At 38.9% G+C, this 17,703-nt stretch overlaps 1 protein-coding gene across 2 annotated transcripts in view; it reads left to right on the top strand.

The window, feature by feature from the left end:
- Window positions 1-14,720: 14,720 nt before the first annotated feature.
- The window catches only part of LOC129283050 (two pore channel protein 2-like), a 50,628-nt gene continuing 47,645 nt past the window's right edge, over window positions 14,721-17,703 (top strand). For both annotated transcript variants that reach the window (XR_010296777.1, XM_064114905.1), the window contains exons 1-2: window positions 14,721-15,062; window positions 16,634-16,760. Coding sequence is in view for 1 of the 2 variants with exons in the window: in XM_064114905.1 (XP_063970975.1) it covers window positions 14,879-15,062; window positions 16,634-16,760 (311 nt within the window). In the remaining variant the exon portion in view is untranslated. The remainder of the gene's footprint in view (window positions 15,063-16,633; window positions 16,761-17,703) is intronic.

The raw sequence follows: 17,703 nt of genomic DNA, 5'->3' as shown, positions 1-17,703 counted from the left end.
TTCCACTTTGGTTTGGTAATAAATTCGCCGCTAATCGAAATCACCTTTTTATGTCTTGAAAATGAAGCAAATTGATCTTCATTAATCATTCCATCGATCTAGGGGTGAACATTGGTGCACAGAAAAGGGGGACGGGGTCTACGGTGCCCCGAAAGGTCGGGGTGCATTGCCGAAAATATCGCGCGAGCTGTTATGGCGTGCTATATATTATGTACGTGTATTCCAACTATTCCACTTTGGTGGCCGGGGGCTGGTAATAAATTCGCCGCTAATCGAAATCACCTTTTTATGTCTTGAAAATCAGCGAAATTGATCTTTATTAGTCATTCCATCGATTTAGGGGTGAACATTGGTGCACAGAAAAGGGGGACGGGGTCTACGATGCCCCGAAAGGTAGGGGGTGCATGGACGAAAATGCTATGTATTATATACGTGTATTCCAACAATTCCACTTTGGTTTGGTAATAAATTCGCCGCTAATCGAAATCACCTTTTTATGTCTTGAAAATGAAGCAAATTGATCTTCATTACTCATTCCATCGATCTAGGGGTGAACATTGGTGCACAGAAAAGGGGGACGGGGTCTACGGTGCCCCGAAAGGTCGGGGTGCATTGCCGAAAATATCGCGCGAGCTGTTATGGCGTGCTATATATTATGTACGTGTATTCCAACTATTCCACTTTGGTGGCCGGGGGCTGGTAATAAATTCGCCGCTAATCGAAATCACCTTTTTATGTCTTGAAAATCAGCGAAATTGATCTTTATTAGTCATTCCATCGATTTAGGGGTGAACATTGGTGCACAGAAAAGGGGGACGGGGTCTACGATGCCCCGAAAGGTAGGGGGTGCATGGACGAAAATGCTATGTATTATATACGTGTATTCCAACAATTCCACTTTGGTTTGGTAATAAATTCGCCGCTAATCGAAATCACCTTTTTATGTCTTGAAAATGAAGCAAATTGATCTTCATTAATCATTCCATCGATCTAGGGGTGAACATTGGTGCACAGAAAAGGGGGACGGGGTCTACGGTGCCCCGAAAGGTCGGGGTGCATTGCCGAAAATATCGCGCGAGCTGTTATGGCGTGCTATATATTATGTACGTGTATTCCAACTATTCCACTTTGGTGGCCGGGGGCTGGTAATAAATTCGCCGCTAATCGAAATCACCTTTTTATGTCTTGAAAATCAGCGAAATTGATCTTTATTAGTCATTCCATCGATTTAGGGGTGAACATTGGTGCACAGAAAAGGGGGACGGGGTCTACGATGCCCCGAAAGGTAGGGGGTGCATGGACGAAAATGCTATGTATTATATACGTGTATTCCAACAATTCCACTTTGGTTTGGTAATAAATTCGCCGCTAATCGAAATCACCTTTTTATGTCTTGAAAATGAAGCAAATTGATCTTCATTAATCATTCCATCGATCTAGGGGTGAACATTGGTGCACAGAAAAGGGGGACGGGGTCTACGGTGCCCCGAAAGGTCGGGGTGCATTGCCGAAAATATCGCGCGAGCTGTTATGGCGTGCTATATATTATGTACGTGTATTCCAACTATTCCACTTTGGTGGCCGGGGGCTGGTAATAAATTCGCCGCTAATCGAAATCACCTTTTTATGTCTTGAAAATCAGCGAAATTGATCTTTATTAGTCATTCCATCGATTTAGGGGTGAACATTGGTGCACAGAAAAGGGGGACGGGGTCTACGATGCCCCGAAAGGTAGGGGGTGCATGGACGAAAATGCTATGTATTATATACGTGTATTCCAACAATTCCACTTTGGTTTGGTAATAAATTCGCCGCTAATCGAAATCACCTTTTTATGTCTTGAAAATGAAGCAAATTGATCTTCATTAATCATTCCATCGATCTAGGGGTGAACATTGGTGCACAGAAAAGGGGGACGGGGTCTACGGTGCCCCGAAAGGTCGGGGTGCATTGCCGAAAATATCGCGCGAGCTGTTATGGCGTGCTATATATTATGTACGTGTATTCCAACTATTCCACTTTGGTGGCCGGGGGCTGGTAATAAATTCGCCGCTAATCGAAATCACCTTTTTATGTCTTGAAAATCAGCGAAATTGATCTTTATTAGTCATTCCATCGATTTAGGGGTGAACATTGGTGCACAGAAAAGGGGGACGGGGTCTACGATGCCCCGAAAGGTAGGGGGTGCATGGACGAAAATGCTATGTATTATATACGTGTATTCCAACAATTCCACTTTGGTTTGGTAATAAATTCGCCGCTAATCGAAATCACCTTTTTATGTCTTGAAAATGAAGCAAATTGATCTTCATTACTCATTCCATCGATCTAGGGGTGAACATTGGTGCACAGAAAAGGGGGACGGGGTCTACGGTGCCCCGAAAGGTCGGGGTGCATTGCCGAAAATATCGCGCGAGCTGTTATGGCGTGCTATATATTATGTACGTGTATTCCAACTATTCCACTTTGGTGGCCGGGGGCTGGTAATAAATTCGCCGCTAATCGAAATCACCTTTTTATGTCTTGAAAATCAGCGAAATTGATCTTTATTAGTCATTCCATCGATTTAGGGGTGAACATTGGTGCACAGAAAAGGGGGACGGGGTCTACGATGCCCCGAAAGGTAGGGGGTGCATGGACGAAAATGCTATGTATTATATACGTGTATTCCAACAATTCCACTTTGGTTTGGTAATAAATTCGCCGCTAATCGAAATCACCTTTTTATGTCTTGAAAATGAAGCAAATTGATCTTCATTACTCATTCCATCGATCTAGGGGTGAACATTGGTGCACAGAAAAGGGGGACGGGGTCTACGGTGCCCCGAAAGGTCGGGGTGCATTGCCGAAAATATCGCGCGAGCTGTTATGGCGTGCTATATATTATGTACGTGTATTCCAACTATTCCACTTTGGTGGCCGGGGGCTGGTAATAAATTCGCCGCTAATCGAAATCACCTTTTTATGTCTTGAAAATCAGCGAAATTGATCTTTATTAGTCATTCCATCGATTTAGGGGTGAACATTGGTGCACAGAAAAGGGGGACGGGGTCTACGATGCCCCGAAAGGTAGGGGGTGCATGGACGAAAATGCTATGTATTATATACGTGTATTCCAACAATTCCACTTTGGTTTGGTAATAAATTCGCCGCTAATCGAAATCACCTTTTTATGTCTTGAAAATGAAGCAAATTGATCTTCATTAATCATTCCATCGATCTAGGGGTGAACATTGGTGCACAGAAAAGGGGGACGGGGTCTACGGTGCCCCGAAAGGTCGGGGTGCATTGCCGAAAATATCGCGCGAGCTGTTATGGCGTGCTATATATTATGTACGTGTATTCCAACTATTCCACTTTGGTGGCCGGGGGCTGGTAATAAATTCGCCGCTAATCGAAATCACCTTTTTATGTCTTGAAAATCAGCGAAATTGATCTTTATTAGTCATTCCATCGATTTAGGGGTGAACATTGGTGCACAGAAAAGGGGGACGGGGTCTACGATGCCCCGAAAGGTAGGGGGTGCATGGACGAAAATGCTATGTATTATATACGTGTATTCCAACAATTCCACTTTGGTTTGGTAATAAATTCGCCGCTAATCGAAATCACCTTTTTATGTCTTGAAAATGAAGCAAATTGATCTTCATTAATCATTCCATCGATCTAGGGGTGAACATTGGTGCACAGAAAAGGGGGACGGGGTCTACGGTGCCCCGAAAGGTCGGGGTGCATTGCCGAAAATATCGCGCGAGCTGTTATGGCGTGCTATATATTATGTACGTGTATTCCAACTATTCCACTTTGGTGGCCGGGGGCTGGTAATAAATTCGCCGCTAATCGAAATCACCTTTTTATGTCTTGAAAATCAGCGAAATTGATCTTTATTAGTCATTCCATCGATTTAGGGGTGAACATTGGTGCACAGAAAAGGGGGACGGGGTCTACGATGCCCCGAAAGGTAGGGGGTGCATGGACGAAAATGCTATGTATTATATACGTGTATTCCAACAATTCCACTTTGGTTTGGTAATAAATTCGCCGCTAATCGAAATCACCTTTTTATGTCTTGAAAATCAGCGAAATTGATCTTTATTAGTCATTCCATCGATTTAGGGGTGAACATTGGTGCACAGAAAAGGGGGACGGGGTCTACGATGCCCCGAAAGGTAGGGGGTGCATGGACGAAAATGCTATGTATTATATACGTGTATTCCAACAATTCCACTTTTGTTTGGTAATAAATTCGCCGCTAATCGAAATCACCTTTTTATGTCTTGAAAATGAAGCAAATTGATCTTCATTAATCATTCCATCGATCTAGGGGTGAACATTGGTGCACAGAAAAGGGGGACGGGGTCTACGGTGCCCCGAAAGGTCGGGGTGCATTGCCGAAAATATCGCGCGAGCTGTTATGGCGTGCTATATATTATGTACGTGTATTCCAACTATTCCACTTTGGTGGCCGGGGGCTGGTAATAAATTCGCCGCTAATCGAAATCACCTTTTTATGTCTTGAAAATCAGCGAAATTGATCTTTATTAGTCATTCCATCGATTTAGGGGTGAACATTGGTGCACAGAAAAGGGGGACGGGGTCTACGATGCCCCGAAAGGTAGGGGGTGCATGGACGAAAATGCTATGTATTATATACGTGTATTCCAACAATTCCACTTTGGTTTGGTAATAAATTCGCCGCTAATCGAAATCACCTTTTTATGTCTTGAAAATGAAGCAAATTGATCTTCATTAATCATTCCATCGATCTAGGGGTGAACATTGGTGCACAGAAAAGGGGGACGGGGTCTACGGTGCCCCGAAAGGTCGGGGTGCATTGCCGAAAATATCGCGCGAGCTGTTATGGCGTGCTATATATTATGTACGTGTATTCCAACTATTCCACTTTGGTGGCCGGGGGCTGGTAATAAATTCGCCGCTAATCGAAATCACCTTTTTATGTCTTGAAAATCAGCGAAATTGATCTTTATTAGTCATTCCATCGATTTAGGGGTGAACATTGGTGCACAGAAAAGGGGGACGGGGTCTACGATGCCCCGAAAGGTAGGGGGTGCATGGACGAAAATGCTATGTATTATATACGTGTATTCCAACAATTCCACTTTGGTTTGGTAATAAATTCGCCGCTAATCGAAATCACCTTTTTATGTCTTGAAAATGAAGCAAATTGATCTTCATTAATCATTCCATCGATCTAGGGGTGAACATTGGTGCACAGAAAAGGGGGACGGGGTCTACGGTGCCCCGAAAGGTCGGGGTGCATTGCCGAAAATATCGCGCGAGCTGTTATGGCGTGCTATATATTATGTACGTGTATTCCAACTATTCCACTTTGGTGGCCGGGGGCTGGTAATAAATTCGCCGCTAATCGAAATCACCTTTTTATGTCTTGAAAATCAGCGAAATTGATCTTTATTAGTCATTCCATCGATTTAGGGGTGAACATTGGTGCACAGAAAAGGGGGACGGGGTCTACGATGCCCCGAAAGGTAGGGGGTGCATGGACGAAAATGCTATGTATTATATACGTGTATTCCAACAATTCCACTTTGGTTTGGTAATAAATTCGCCGCTAATCGAAATCACCTTTTTATGTCTTGAAAATGAAGCAAATTGATCTTCATTAATCATTCCATCGATCTAGGGGTGAACATTGGTGCACAGAAAAGGGGGACGGGGTCTACGGTGCCCCGAAAGGTCGGGGTGCATTGCCGAAAATATCGCGCGAGCTGTTATGGCGTGCTATATATTATGTACGTGTATTCCAACTATTCCACTTTGGTGGCCGGGGGCTGGTAATAAATTCGCCGCTAATCGAAATCACCTTTTTATGTCTTGAAAATCAGCGAAATTGATCTTTATTAGTCATTCCATCGATTTAGGGGTGAACATTGGTGCACAGAAAAGGGGGACGGGGTCTACGATGCCCCGAAAGGTAGGGGGTGCATGGACGAAAATGCTATGTATTATATACGTGTATTCCAACAATTCCACTTTGGTTTGGTAATAAATTCGCCGCTAATCGAAATCACCTTTTTATGTCTTGAAAATGAAGCAAATTGATCTTCATTAATCATTCCATCGATCTAGGGGTGAACATTGGTGCACAGAAAAGGGGACGGGGTCTACGGTGCCCCGAAAGGTCGGGGTGCATTGCCGAAAATATCGCGCGAGCTGTTATGGCGTGCTATATATTATGTACGTGTATTCCAACTATTCCACTTTGGTGGCCGGGGGCTGGTAATAAATTCGCCGCTAATCGAAATCACCTTTTTATGTCTTGAAAATCAGCGAAATTGATCTTTATTAGTCATTCCATCGATTTAGGGGTGAACATTGGTGCACAGAAAAGGGGGACGGGGTCTACGATGCCCCGAAAGGTGGGGGTGCATTGACGAAAATACGGCACTTGCTATTATGGCGTGCTATATTATGTACGTGTATTCCAACAATTCCGCTTTGGTCTGGTAATAAATTCGCCGCTAATCGAAATCACGATTTTATTTCTTAAGAATCAACCAAATTGATCTTTATTAATCACTTCATCGATATAGGGGTGAACATTGGTGCACAGAAAAGGGGGACGGGGTCTACGATGCCCCGAAAGGTGGGGGTGCATTGACGAAAATACGGCACTTGCTATTATGGCGTGCTATATTATGTACGTGTATTCCAACAATTCCGCTTTGGTCTGGTAATAAATTCGCTGCTAATCGAAATCACGATTTTATTTCTTAAAAATCAACCAAATTGATCTTTATTAATCACTACATCGATCTAGGGGTGAACATTGGTGCACAGAAAAGGGGGACGGGGTCTACGATGCCCCGAAAGGTGGGGGTGCATTGACGAAAATACGGCACTTGCTATTATGGCGTGCTATATTATGTACGTATATTCCAACAATTCCGCTTTGGTCTGGTAATAAATTCGCCGCTAATCGAAATCTCGATTTTATTTCTTGAAAATCAACCAAATTGATCTTTATTAATCACTTCATCGATATAGGGGTGAACATTGGTGCACAGAAAAGGGGGACGGTGTCTACGATGCCCCGAAAGGTGGGGGTGCATTGACGAAAATACGGCACTTGCTATTATGGCGTGCTATATTATGTACGTATATTCCAACAATTCCGCTTTGGTCTGGTAATAAATTCGCCGCTAATCGAAATCACGATTTTATTTCTTGAAAATCAACCAAATTGATCTTTATTAATCACTACATCGATCTAGGGGTAAACATTGGTGCACAGAAAAGGGGGACGGGGTCTACGATGCCCCGAAAGGTGGGGGTGCATTGACGAAAATACGGCACTTGCTATTATGGCGTGCTATATTATGTACGTGTATTCCAACAATTCCGCTTTGGTCTGGTAATAAATTCGCCGCTAATCGAAATCACGATTTTATTTCTTAGAAATCAACCAAATGGATCTTTATTAATCACTTCATCGATATAGGGGTGAACATTGGTGCACAGAAAAGGGGGACGGGGTCTACGATGCCCCGAAAGGTGGGGGTGCATTGACGAAAATACGGCACTTGCTATTATGGCGTGCTATATTATGTACGTATATTCCAACAATTCCGCTTTGGTCTGGTAATAAATTCGCCGCTAATCGAAATCACGATTTTATTTCTTAAAAATCAACCAAATTGATCTTTATTAATCACTTCATCGATCTAGGGGTGAACATTGGTGCACAGAAAAGGGGGACGGGGTCTACGATGCCCCGAAAGGTGGGGGTGCATTGACGAAAATACGGCACTTGCTATTATGGCGTGCTATATTATGTACGTGTATTCCAACAATTCCGCTTTGGTCTGGTAATAAATTCGCCGCTAATCGAAATCACGATTTTATTTCTTAAAAATCAACCAAATTGATCTTTATTAATCACTTCATCGATATAGGGGTGAACATTGGTGCACAGAAAAGGGGGACGGGGTCTACGATGCCCCGAAAGGTGGGGGTGTAATTTTTATTGAGAATTTGATATAGATAAAGTTCATGAATATTCATTAGGTGGGCTGATGATATCATATCGGTTATCCCCACTCGTTCTTTTGTATTTTATTATATGATTTTCTACCACTTTATTTTCACCTGGGTCTAAAACAGTTGGAACTGATTCAGTACTTCAGTTATTTGTTGTTGCAACTTCTTATAATACCAATAGAGACATTATTTACAAAAGAGTCAAATTTACAAAGAGAATTTTGAGGTCAGCAGTATTTTGTGAAAATAAAATGCACGCAGTCATGACTATCCATTTGAAGTTATTATGATGTCGTGTTCCAACTTTCGTTTCGCTTATAAAATGTTCTTACATGAAGTCGTTTTTTTAAATCATGTAATGTCTCTTATATTAAAATAATATCCATGAATTAATGAACAAATGCATTAAATTTTGTTTGATATAATATTTTTGATTCTAGGGGGAGGAAATTTGAATATTCATAAATTCATATGATTCAAAAAGATGGAATATACAGGAGAGATTACTTAATTTTCTCCAATGAATGTTAAAGAATAAATTTAAGGCATATAGAACTGGCCGAAATGCGGATCTTTAGAATATCATAACTCTGTTATCCTTGTCCGATTTTGTTTACATTTTACCAAATTTGTTTGATTCTTCTTGATCTCAATTACTTTCAGCTGCACTCATGCCATGTCATGTAGAAACATACTCCCTTTAATTCTTAATATATTCAAATGTTATACAAATCAGTCATATACTAATATTTGAAGCAATCATATTGTGGAATAGTGCATTATTGAAATTCCATATTTTCAGCCATCTGTAAGTTTGGATAACTATGCCTTTTATCTAAATACCATTTTCGCGCGCATTATGACAGTCTTCGAGACGTTTGAATTTAAGCTGTATTTAGGGTCTGCAACTATTAGACTACGCACACGGTGTAGGGCGGTTTGTATCGCGATAGCTCTGTGCGCTGGGTTTGTGCGCTGGCTTGCTTCAATATATTCTGTGCGCTGGGTTTGTGCGCTGGCTTCAGCCTGGTGATCGATCAGGTCAAGATCTACCGGGTATGGGGCGCCAAGTGTAAAGCCATTTATTCTGCTACAAAATCAATGATTTTGTTTGTAACATCAACACCCTGCATTTCTTATTTTGTTACAAAATCAAACAACAGCAATGACATTGTTACAAAATAAACCGACAGTAATGATTTTGTTACAAAATCAATCGACGGAAATGATTTTGTTACAAAATCAATTGACAGAAATGATGTTACAAAATCAATCGACAGAAATGACTTTGTTACAAAATCAGTCGACGGTAATGATTTTGTTACAAAATCAATTGACAGAAATTATTTTGTTACAAGATCAATTGACAGGAAGTATTTTGTTACAGAATCAATAAGAGGAACGGATTTTGTTACAAAATCAATCGGCAGGAATCTTAGTTTTTTATTTTCTTCTATTTTGTTTTGGAGGTATTCTAATTTGGCATTTTCACCTCTCTTAACCATTTCTTTCTTTTTCTTCATTTTTTTTGTAACTTTTATTGTAAGCCACATAAGTCTGTAGACCTATTATGTAAATAAAGTTAGGGCGGACAGCCGGGACGAACAGTCAGTTTATTATTTTTTTCTCTCTTTTTCTTCGCAAAATGTAAAACTTTTAATGTTTAAGTACCAAAAGCATATTTCAGTAAGCAATTAAACACCTTAAAACTTATTAGAAATGCATTCATGAGTATCTGTAGAAAAATACAAAAAAATGAGATATATATTTTTTTACAAAATGGCCTCGAATAGGATAAGTCGCCGTAATTTTCGGGAATTCCGAGCAAATGACCTCTCGCAAAGCATGACCCTGTTGCATGGGAACGATTTTTTTTTACTGGGGGTGCTGATGTCAATTTGACAAGCCCCAAAAATGGTTTTCACGATAAAAGGAAGGTCATTTTGATCCAGTGAAATTCGACAAGTACTAATAAAGCAAACAACCAAAGAAAAGGTTATCACCACAAAGCTAAGGTCATTTTGGTCCTTAGAAATTTGACCCAAAAAAAAATCAAATTTATTTCCACATCTGATTAAAAACACAAGTACAAGTTCATATGCAGATAGATATATACAATAAAAACATTAAAATGAAACATGTTCAGTTCGGAATCATAATGTGGTGGGAATTGACAAAGGCCAAAAGCCTTATATATCAAAATATATATATATCACTTAAAAAATATACGTCGTTTTACTTACATTTCTCCATGTTTAAACATACCAGAATTTGATAAAACAAAATTAAAATATTTTATAAAGGATGTCCTTTTTGCCCCAACACTATACGCGTTTAGAGTCCGATTTGCGCGAGATGTGGAAGGTGGGGCCGTACTTAACCAAATGATGTGTAAACATGGTAAAGGTAAAACCGACGACCGACGGACCCGTGACATATAACAATAAAATATTGCTGTACTTGTTTAGGGGTTCATTTCAGGGAATACTTGCCAAGAGTATCGTTTTGTTTCCAATACTTGTTAAGGATAGGTTTTCAGACGCCAATGCGTGTTAAGGGGTGCATTTTTAGAATATGGAAAATAATTGTATAGGGTGCTTTTCGAGACCTCATGGTCGCGCATGGTATCCACTCGTCAATGGAAGTTACCCCCCTCCCCGGATATACCCCCTCTGTTTACAATACAACGCTGTTATATTCATTGAGATGAAGTCAAAACCTAGAATATAACAATGTGATCCTGCAACTATGATCATGACTGTGATGCCTCTCTCTCTTAGGTGATCCCTCCACTGTTTTGGAGATTCTCAGAAACGAGTACATCAATTCCAGTCCGATAAGTTAGGGATTCAACATCAGGTTGGAGCGGTGGTCATGAATTTTATGTAGAAAAAAGAGAGATTTGAGGAGCAGACTATTATTCACTTCGGAAGGGAGACCAGGGGGTGTTTCATCAACATTTTTGTCGGACAAGTTGTCAGATCTGACATCTTTCCTTAATTCTGATTGGCTGAGAGGTACTGTTACTATGGTAATTGTCGGATAAAACAGAACTTGTCGGACAAAGTCCCTTCATGAAACGCTCCCCAGGTTGATGGGTTAATAGGGTAGCATATAGGGTATGCCGTATTGACATATCACTGATTTAAATCTACATAACATATGTAATGAATTATTTTATCATACATGTGCTTTTTTCTCAATTTTTTTATTTGAACAAGTAGATTTTGTTCTTCTGTTCATGTGATGCATATTTTAGCACTCTTACAAAATAATATTGTTTCACAGCGTTTTACACAATGATTTAGAACAAAACATAACACATGTAAAGATTATCGATTAAAAAGCAAGAGTTTTGAGATGTTTCTTATATACTTTTAAAGATGTAGTTGAAAGCTTGTTCCAGCATTATATCAGTAAAATTTGTTTTATGCGTGTTTTGTATTTGTACTTCCAATTGAATAAACAATTGTTTTCCAATATTACCAGTATTATCATTTTTTATTAAACGTAGTTGTTTTACTAACGATTATGATAATATAAATGTGACCTGATATCACTTGCACTACGACTGCCAATTGAAATTAATCTGATCAGATTTCCCCCCCCCCCATATTTTCATGCATCGATCTTTCTGGTAGAAATAGATTGTAAATGAATTAACTTTTAGTTTTCTGATGATTTGGTTCGGTTCATCTTTGATTCCAACCGACTATGAGAAACGCTGAAAAGTACAAGATTAACATTTTAATGAAAACAGTACTGGAATGAAGTACAATATTATTTTTAAAGATTATTGTGACATGATTGTGTGAGACGGTGTTTGATAAACTTGATTCATATTGAAAATACAAGAAATATAATGGATGTTCATTGCTATAAAGTATACATATTGTTTTGATCAGGACCTGCATCAGTTCTCAACACTCATCAAGAGCGAAATAAAGGTTGTTTTAGAAACAGGGTAACCAAATAATTATTGTCTCATTTGACTCTAAAAAGTCGTGTTTTTTCTTCATTTTTGTGTGTGTGTTGTAAAGAAGTTAAATGATTTTTTAAATATTGTGAGGGATAAAGTCACCTGCTTATTATCTGTAAATTGCTTGAATTTTTGGAGAGGAAATTTTGGACAGAAATGGATTTGACAACATAAAAAAATGATCCGTCTGAGAAATGAATTGATGTGGGTGAAGAAAACATTCTAAGCATGTTCTTAAAGACACAAACACTATTAAAAAAGTAATGTCTAAACATGCGTTAAACCACATAATTCAGTCGGAGAGGAATTTTTTTTTACAGAATTTGCATCTAATTTTTGGTTTATAGTCACAAATAGGCTATATAGCTATCAGGTTTTTTTTATTGTTAGAATATTGCAGTTCAATAATAAATTCTGATTAGTAAAATAATGCCTTATGATTGCCAATAATAAGATGCAAGGGCTCGAAATTTGAAGAAAAAAAATGAAGCAGTCACGGTAATTTTGCTCTAAAATGCAAGATACCTGGTATAGTAATTTTGAGAAGTCAACATTTTTTTTTTGCAGGTCAGTCAAACAATGCCCAATATCATTGATTTGAGATTCAGTACACTTTGTTTTTGTGATACACAGAAGGCATTTTTTTCAATGCCATTGTAAAACAACCCTGGATTTGCATCGAAATGATGATAAAACTTAAATTCAATTTGTTTGTTCTTTTCCATTAAAGGACAAGTCCACCCCAACGCAAATTTAATTTGAATAAAAAGAGAAAACTCCAACAAACTTAACACTGAAAATTTCATCAAAATCGGATGTAAAACAAGAAAGTTATGACATTTTATAGTTTTGCTTAATTTCACAAACCAGTTATAGGCACATCCTGGTCGGTATGCAAATGGGAAGACTGAGGACATCATCCACTCACTATTTCTTTTGTATTTTATTATGTGAAATATAAATTATTCCAATTTTCTCATTGTCATGTCTTACGTAGTTTATTCCTCCATGAACATATGGAATTAGCATATTGTTTGATAGTATGTGGTTCAGTCAAGTTGGTCCTTATTGTCAAATCTGTAAAAAATGAAATATTGTATAATTAAAACAATAAAAAACAAAAGAAATAGTGAGTGAGGGACATCATCGACTGTCTCATTTGCATATATCACTGAGTTGTGCATATCATTGTTTTGTGAAAAATAAGCAAAATTTTAAAATGCCGTAACTTTCTTATTTTACATCGGATTTTGATGAAATTTTCAGCGTTACTTATGCTAGTTTGATTTTTCTCTATTTATTCAAATCAACATTTTTCTGGGGTGGACGATTGCTGACTGTGATTGGCAAAAGAAAGGTAAAAAGGGCATCTTAATTTCATACGGGAATGCATTGGGCACTTATAAGCATAGGCGGCGGAAGCGGGGGGATGGGGGGATGGGGGACCTGCCCCCCCTAAATTTGAGGTGGGGGGGGACGATCCCCCCTAAATTTTAGTTAACCTTTTTTTTTTTTTTTTTTTTTTTTTTGCTTGTCAAGTTTGTTTCCTGCGTGGACCCCAAATTTCTTTTTGATGGTCCCCCCCTATGTTGGTTGATAACTTTTTTTTTTTTTTTGCTTGTCAAAAAATTTGGGTGGTCCCCCTAAAATTTTGTTGGCTTCCGCTGCCAATGCTTATAAGAAGTCAATTGGGAGCTCGTTATACACAGGCCTATATAGCTTCTAAGATGACAGGGGGGCACATATTAACACATACATTTTTATGGGGCATTTTTCCTTGGATAAAAAGGGGCACTATTGAATGCTTCAAAAACGTGTGGGACTATATATGCCCCCTCCCCCCAGTGACGCCCCAAGTTGAACATAGGCCTACTATTTGAGCATATGGAGATACTCAGTGTACGTAGACCAGTCCATATGGTTTAAAACATTACATTATTTGATAATTGAAACTTAGAAATGATGGAAAATAAACATATATACGGCGAGTTCATATGGGTCGATCATTTTATGTACCACAACCGCCCAATTTATTTAATAGTGTATAGATGCCCTATAGCTGGACGTCAGGAGCAATTAAAATTACAAAAACTTCAGATACAAAATCAACAATTTTTAGACATAATAATGTCTTTAGTGTATAGGCCTATTCATCTTTATATAGTCCTATAATAAAAAAAAGAACCTCATTTCGGCTCCCAATACATATAGCCCTCCCCTTCCTTCAATAAAAAAATAATAACTAAATAAGAAAAATTGGGGTACAAGGAAAGGGGGGGGGGGGGCTATAAAAATTGTGAGTCAGCTATAGCGAAGCGAGCGATCGAGCAAAAGTTTTTTTTGATATTTATTACAAAAATATAATTTTGTGAAGGATTTTGACATAATCAGAAATTATATCATATTTCACCCTATTCTCTCGATCTCTTAATCTATTTCCCGTAATTACTTTTTTCTTGGTCGTGAATAACGGGGGGGGGGGGGGGCAAAAGAGCCCCCAGGCCCCATGTGCGCACCACTTGATCAACCTCCCTAACCCCTCCACCATAGATCCGCGCCCCCACTGGAAATAGAAAAATCAAAACAAAGTAATATTTAAAAAAAACTAACTTTTGTTATCCCCCGACTATTATATTACGGGAGCTAGTCGAGTGTTCCCAATCAATTCAGATTACAAAAACACACGTGACGCCTTAATCCGATTGCCTACTTTGCCTGACCCATATTCATAATCATGATATGATAATGAGAACGTGCGAAATTAACTTGGAGGGAAACACTAGTGGAATTGAATTTTAAAGGATTAGAATCAATCAAACAACTATCTTTTGTTGAAGGAGTGATCCCCCGGTAAGGTCAAGAAATCAATAAACATAGAAAATGGGAGATTATTACGAGTATGAGAGCGATGAAAATGATGATCAGAAGCAACCAATTCATCGCAAAATCTACCCAATCTACGGCCGAGACCGCCGGCGCAGTGAAGGGTCGACGTATCTGGTTGGATCGTCGGGCGACAGCAGTGGCAGTGCACTGATGAATTTCGACAGTGATTCTCATTGTGGTATGTATGAAGGGGGGGGGGGGGGGGGGGGATATCGGCGCTAATGCAGTTTGGCACCGGCCACTCACACGTATTGCGAGGTTAATATTACTTAGTATGGGCACCGGCCGACTTCTTTCAAGCAAATTTTCCCACCAGAATTGGCAGAAATTGTTCGTAAATCTGTTAATGTTATGGCAACCGGTAAGTCCCTCGGCCTCACTTATCGGGCTCAGTCACATTTTGACAATATCGCGATCGGGAATGGCTAAGCCTTAAAAGTCTTAGGCTCCGCTCTGATCTCGACGTGATCATTAAAATTCTCAGTCAGACATTGCTTCAGTTGGCTTGCCGTAATTTTTATATGGATTGAAGTTAGCAATTAAAAGATTTGCCTGTGGCAGCTTGCCTGTTTGTTGGCCGCATTTTGCATGATTTTGGTTGCTAATTACATGTACTTCAGTCCATATCAAATTAAATTAGGGCGAAGCCAAGCGAAGTGATGTCTGATTGAGAATTTGAACGATGACGTCGAGATCAAAGCCGAAATACTGCTTTTCCCGATCATGATATTGAAAAGGGGTGGGTACCGTATAATGACCTTGAAATATTGCTATCATGGCTATGAAATTCACTAACAATTTACAGCTTGGAAATTTGCTTGAAGTCGGCCGACGTGTGACGTGTGAAACTGCATTAGCGCCGGGATTTCTGCACACCTAACGTTTTCCTAACTTTGGAATGTCTGCGGTCAGTCCATTTTCATTGTCTGAGCTGCGCACCCATTCACTTACACACAATTCAGAGGCTTTGATGAGAAAGGCTGCATTTTGATGCCGTTAATACATGAAAAGCTTGAAATTCAGTATTATTTCACCATTTTGACTCAGTATTTTAATTGGGTATATGTCCTGTAAAGTTTGTGGTCATGGGCAAATTGTTGCGTGACTTCACTATTTCGCAGACACGCATATATGTGCAAACAAGGGGTATTGCGCAGTCTTCGGGTAATAGGGTAATATATGCTATTAAAGTATGAGGAAATTCAGGCCTTTCATGGTAGTCTTATAAAACGATTCTTCATTGAGTGTTCGAGCGATTTATTCACAAATGCTTATTGCATCATCTGAAGAATCCAATATTTTGCAGAAAAATCCACTATTAACAACTTTCTTACCAGATAAATATCCTTCTTGCACCTGCATCTTTAAGATTTTTCCAAGAGCTCTGTTCCATTTAATTAATTAATAACATGCTTCAGCAATGACTTATATGGGCAGTCCAGGCTGAAAATAATGACTTGAACAGATAAAGGAAAATCAGACAAAACACTGAAGATAAAAATTGGACAAGGAATAACAAAGTTATGGCATATAAAGATTTGCAACATTTCAGTCGAACAGTTCTATGAGTATTAGGCCTGATGACATGAGTGAGCTGATGATGTTATTTCTACATGTATGTACAGTATGCTGTTGAAGTTTTCAATTTTACTCTGTTTATGATAATTATTTTTTAGTATGAAGCTCGTTTAATATTTAATCCTGAAAGATACATGTAAGGAAGAATTTTTGTTTCTGATCTCTGTTCAGATCCGAAGGCCCTGCTTCAAGCGGTGGTGTTTGTCGAAGATGCAGTCAAGTTCCGGAGCATCAAACACAAGATAGACCCTTTCTCTCTCTGGTACTATAGGGTCTACTATTCCAGGCCAATTCAATGGTGAGATATCTCTTTCATGCTCGTGTAGATTTAAGGTCAAGTCCACCCCAGAATAATGTTAATTTGAATAGATATAGAAAAATCAAACTAGCATATATTATAAACGCTGAAAATTTCATCAAAATTGGATGTAAAATAAGAAAGTTATGACATTTTGAAGTTTCGCTTTAACATTTGTTCACAAAACAGTGATATGCTCAACTCAGTGACATGCAAATGAGAGTTGATGATGTCCTTCGCTAACTATTTCTATTGTTTTTTATTGTTTGAATTATACAATATTTAATTTTTTACAGATTTGACAATAAGGACCAACTTGACTGAACCATATAGTATTAAACAATGCTAATTCCACATGTTCAGGGAGGAATTAATCGTTGTTTCACTTGGCAATGAGGAGAAAATTAGAATATATAATATTTTATATAATAAAATACACAATAGTGAGTGGATGACGTCATCGGTCTCCTCATTTGCATACTGACCATGAGTGTGCATATAACTGTTTTGTGAAATTAAGTGAAACTTTAAAATGTCATCCGATTTTGATGAAATTTTCAGTGAAATTATGCTTGTTGATTTTTCTCTTTTTATTCAAATCAACTTTTTGTTAGGGTGGACTTGTCCTTTAATGATCTACTAGTCAATGGAGCAGTTGGATTTACTTACTCTTTGCTGCTTTATAACAGGGCTCGACACTAGCGCCGGTCTGACGGTCCCAGACCGGTAAAAATCAATGTTGGGCCAGTAGATTTTCAGAAATAGCAAGATTTACTGGTCTGACATGACCAGTAAGAAATATCATTGTCGGGCCAGTAATTTTTCCAAAAATAGCAAGATTTATGGGTCCGACATAAACAGTAATAAAAACTATTGTTGGGCCAGTAACTTTTTCAGAAATGGTCAAATTCGCTAGTCCAACATAAACATGAAAAATATTCCA

The sequence above is a fragment of the Lytechinus pictus genome, unplaced genomic scaffold (genome assembly GCF_037042905.1).
Source record: "Lytechinus pictus isolate F3 Inbred unplaced genomic scaffold, Lp3.0 scaffold_20, whole genome shotgun sequence".
NCBI lineage: Eukaryota > Metazoa > Echinodermata > Echinoidea > Temnopleuroida > Toxopneustidae > Lytechinus > Lytechinus pictus.
The sequence above is the reverse complement of the archived record's forward strand: the minus strand, read 5'-3'. Positions and strand labels throughout refer to the sequence as shown.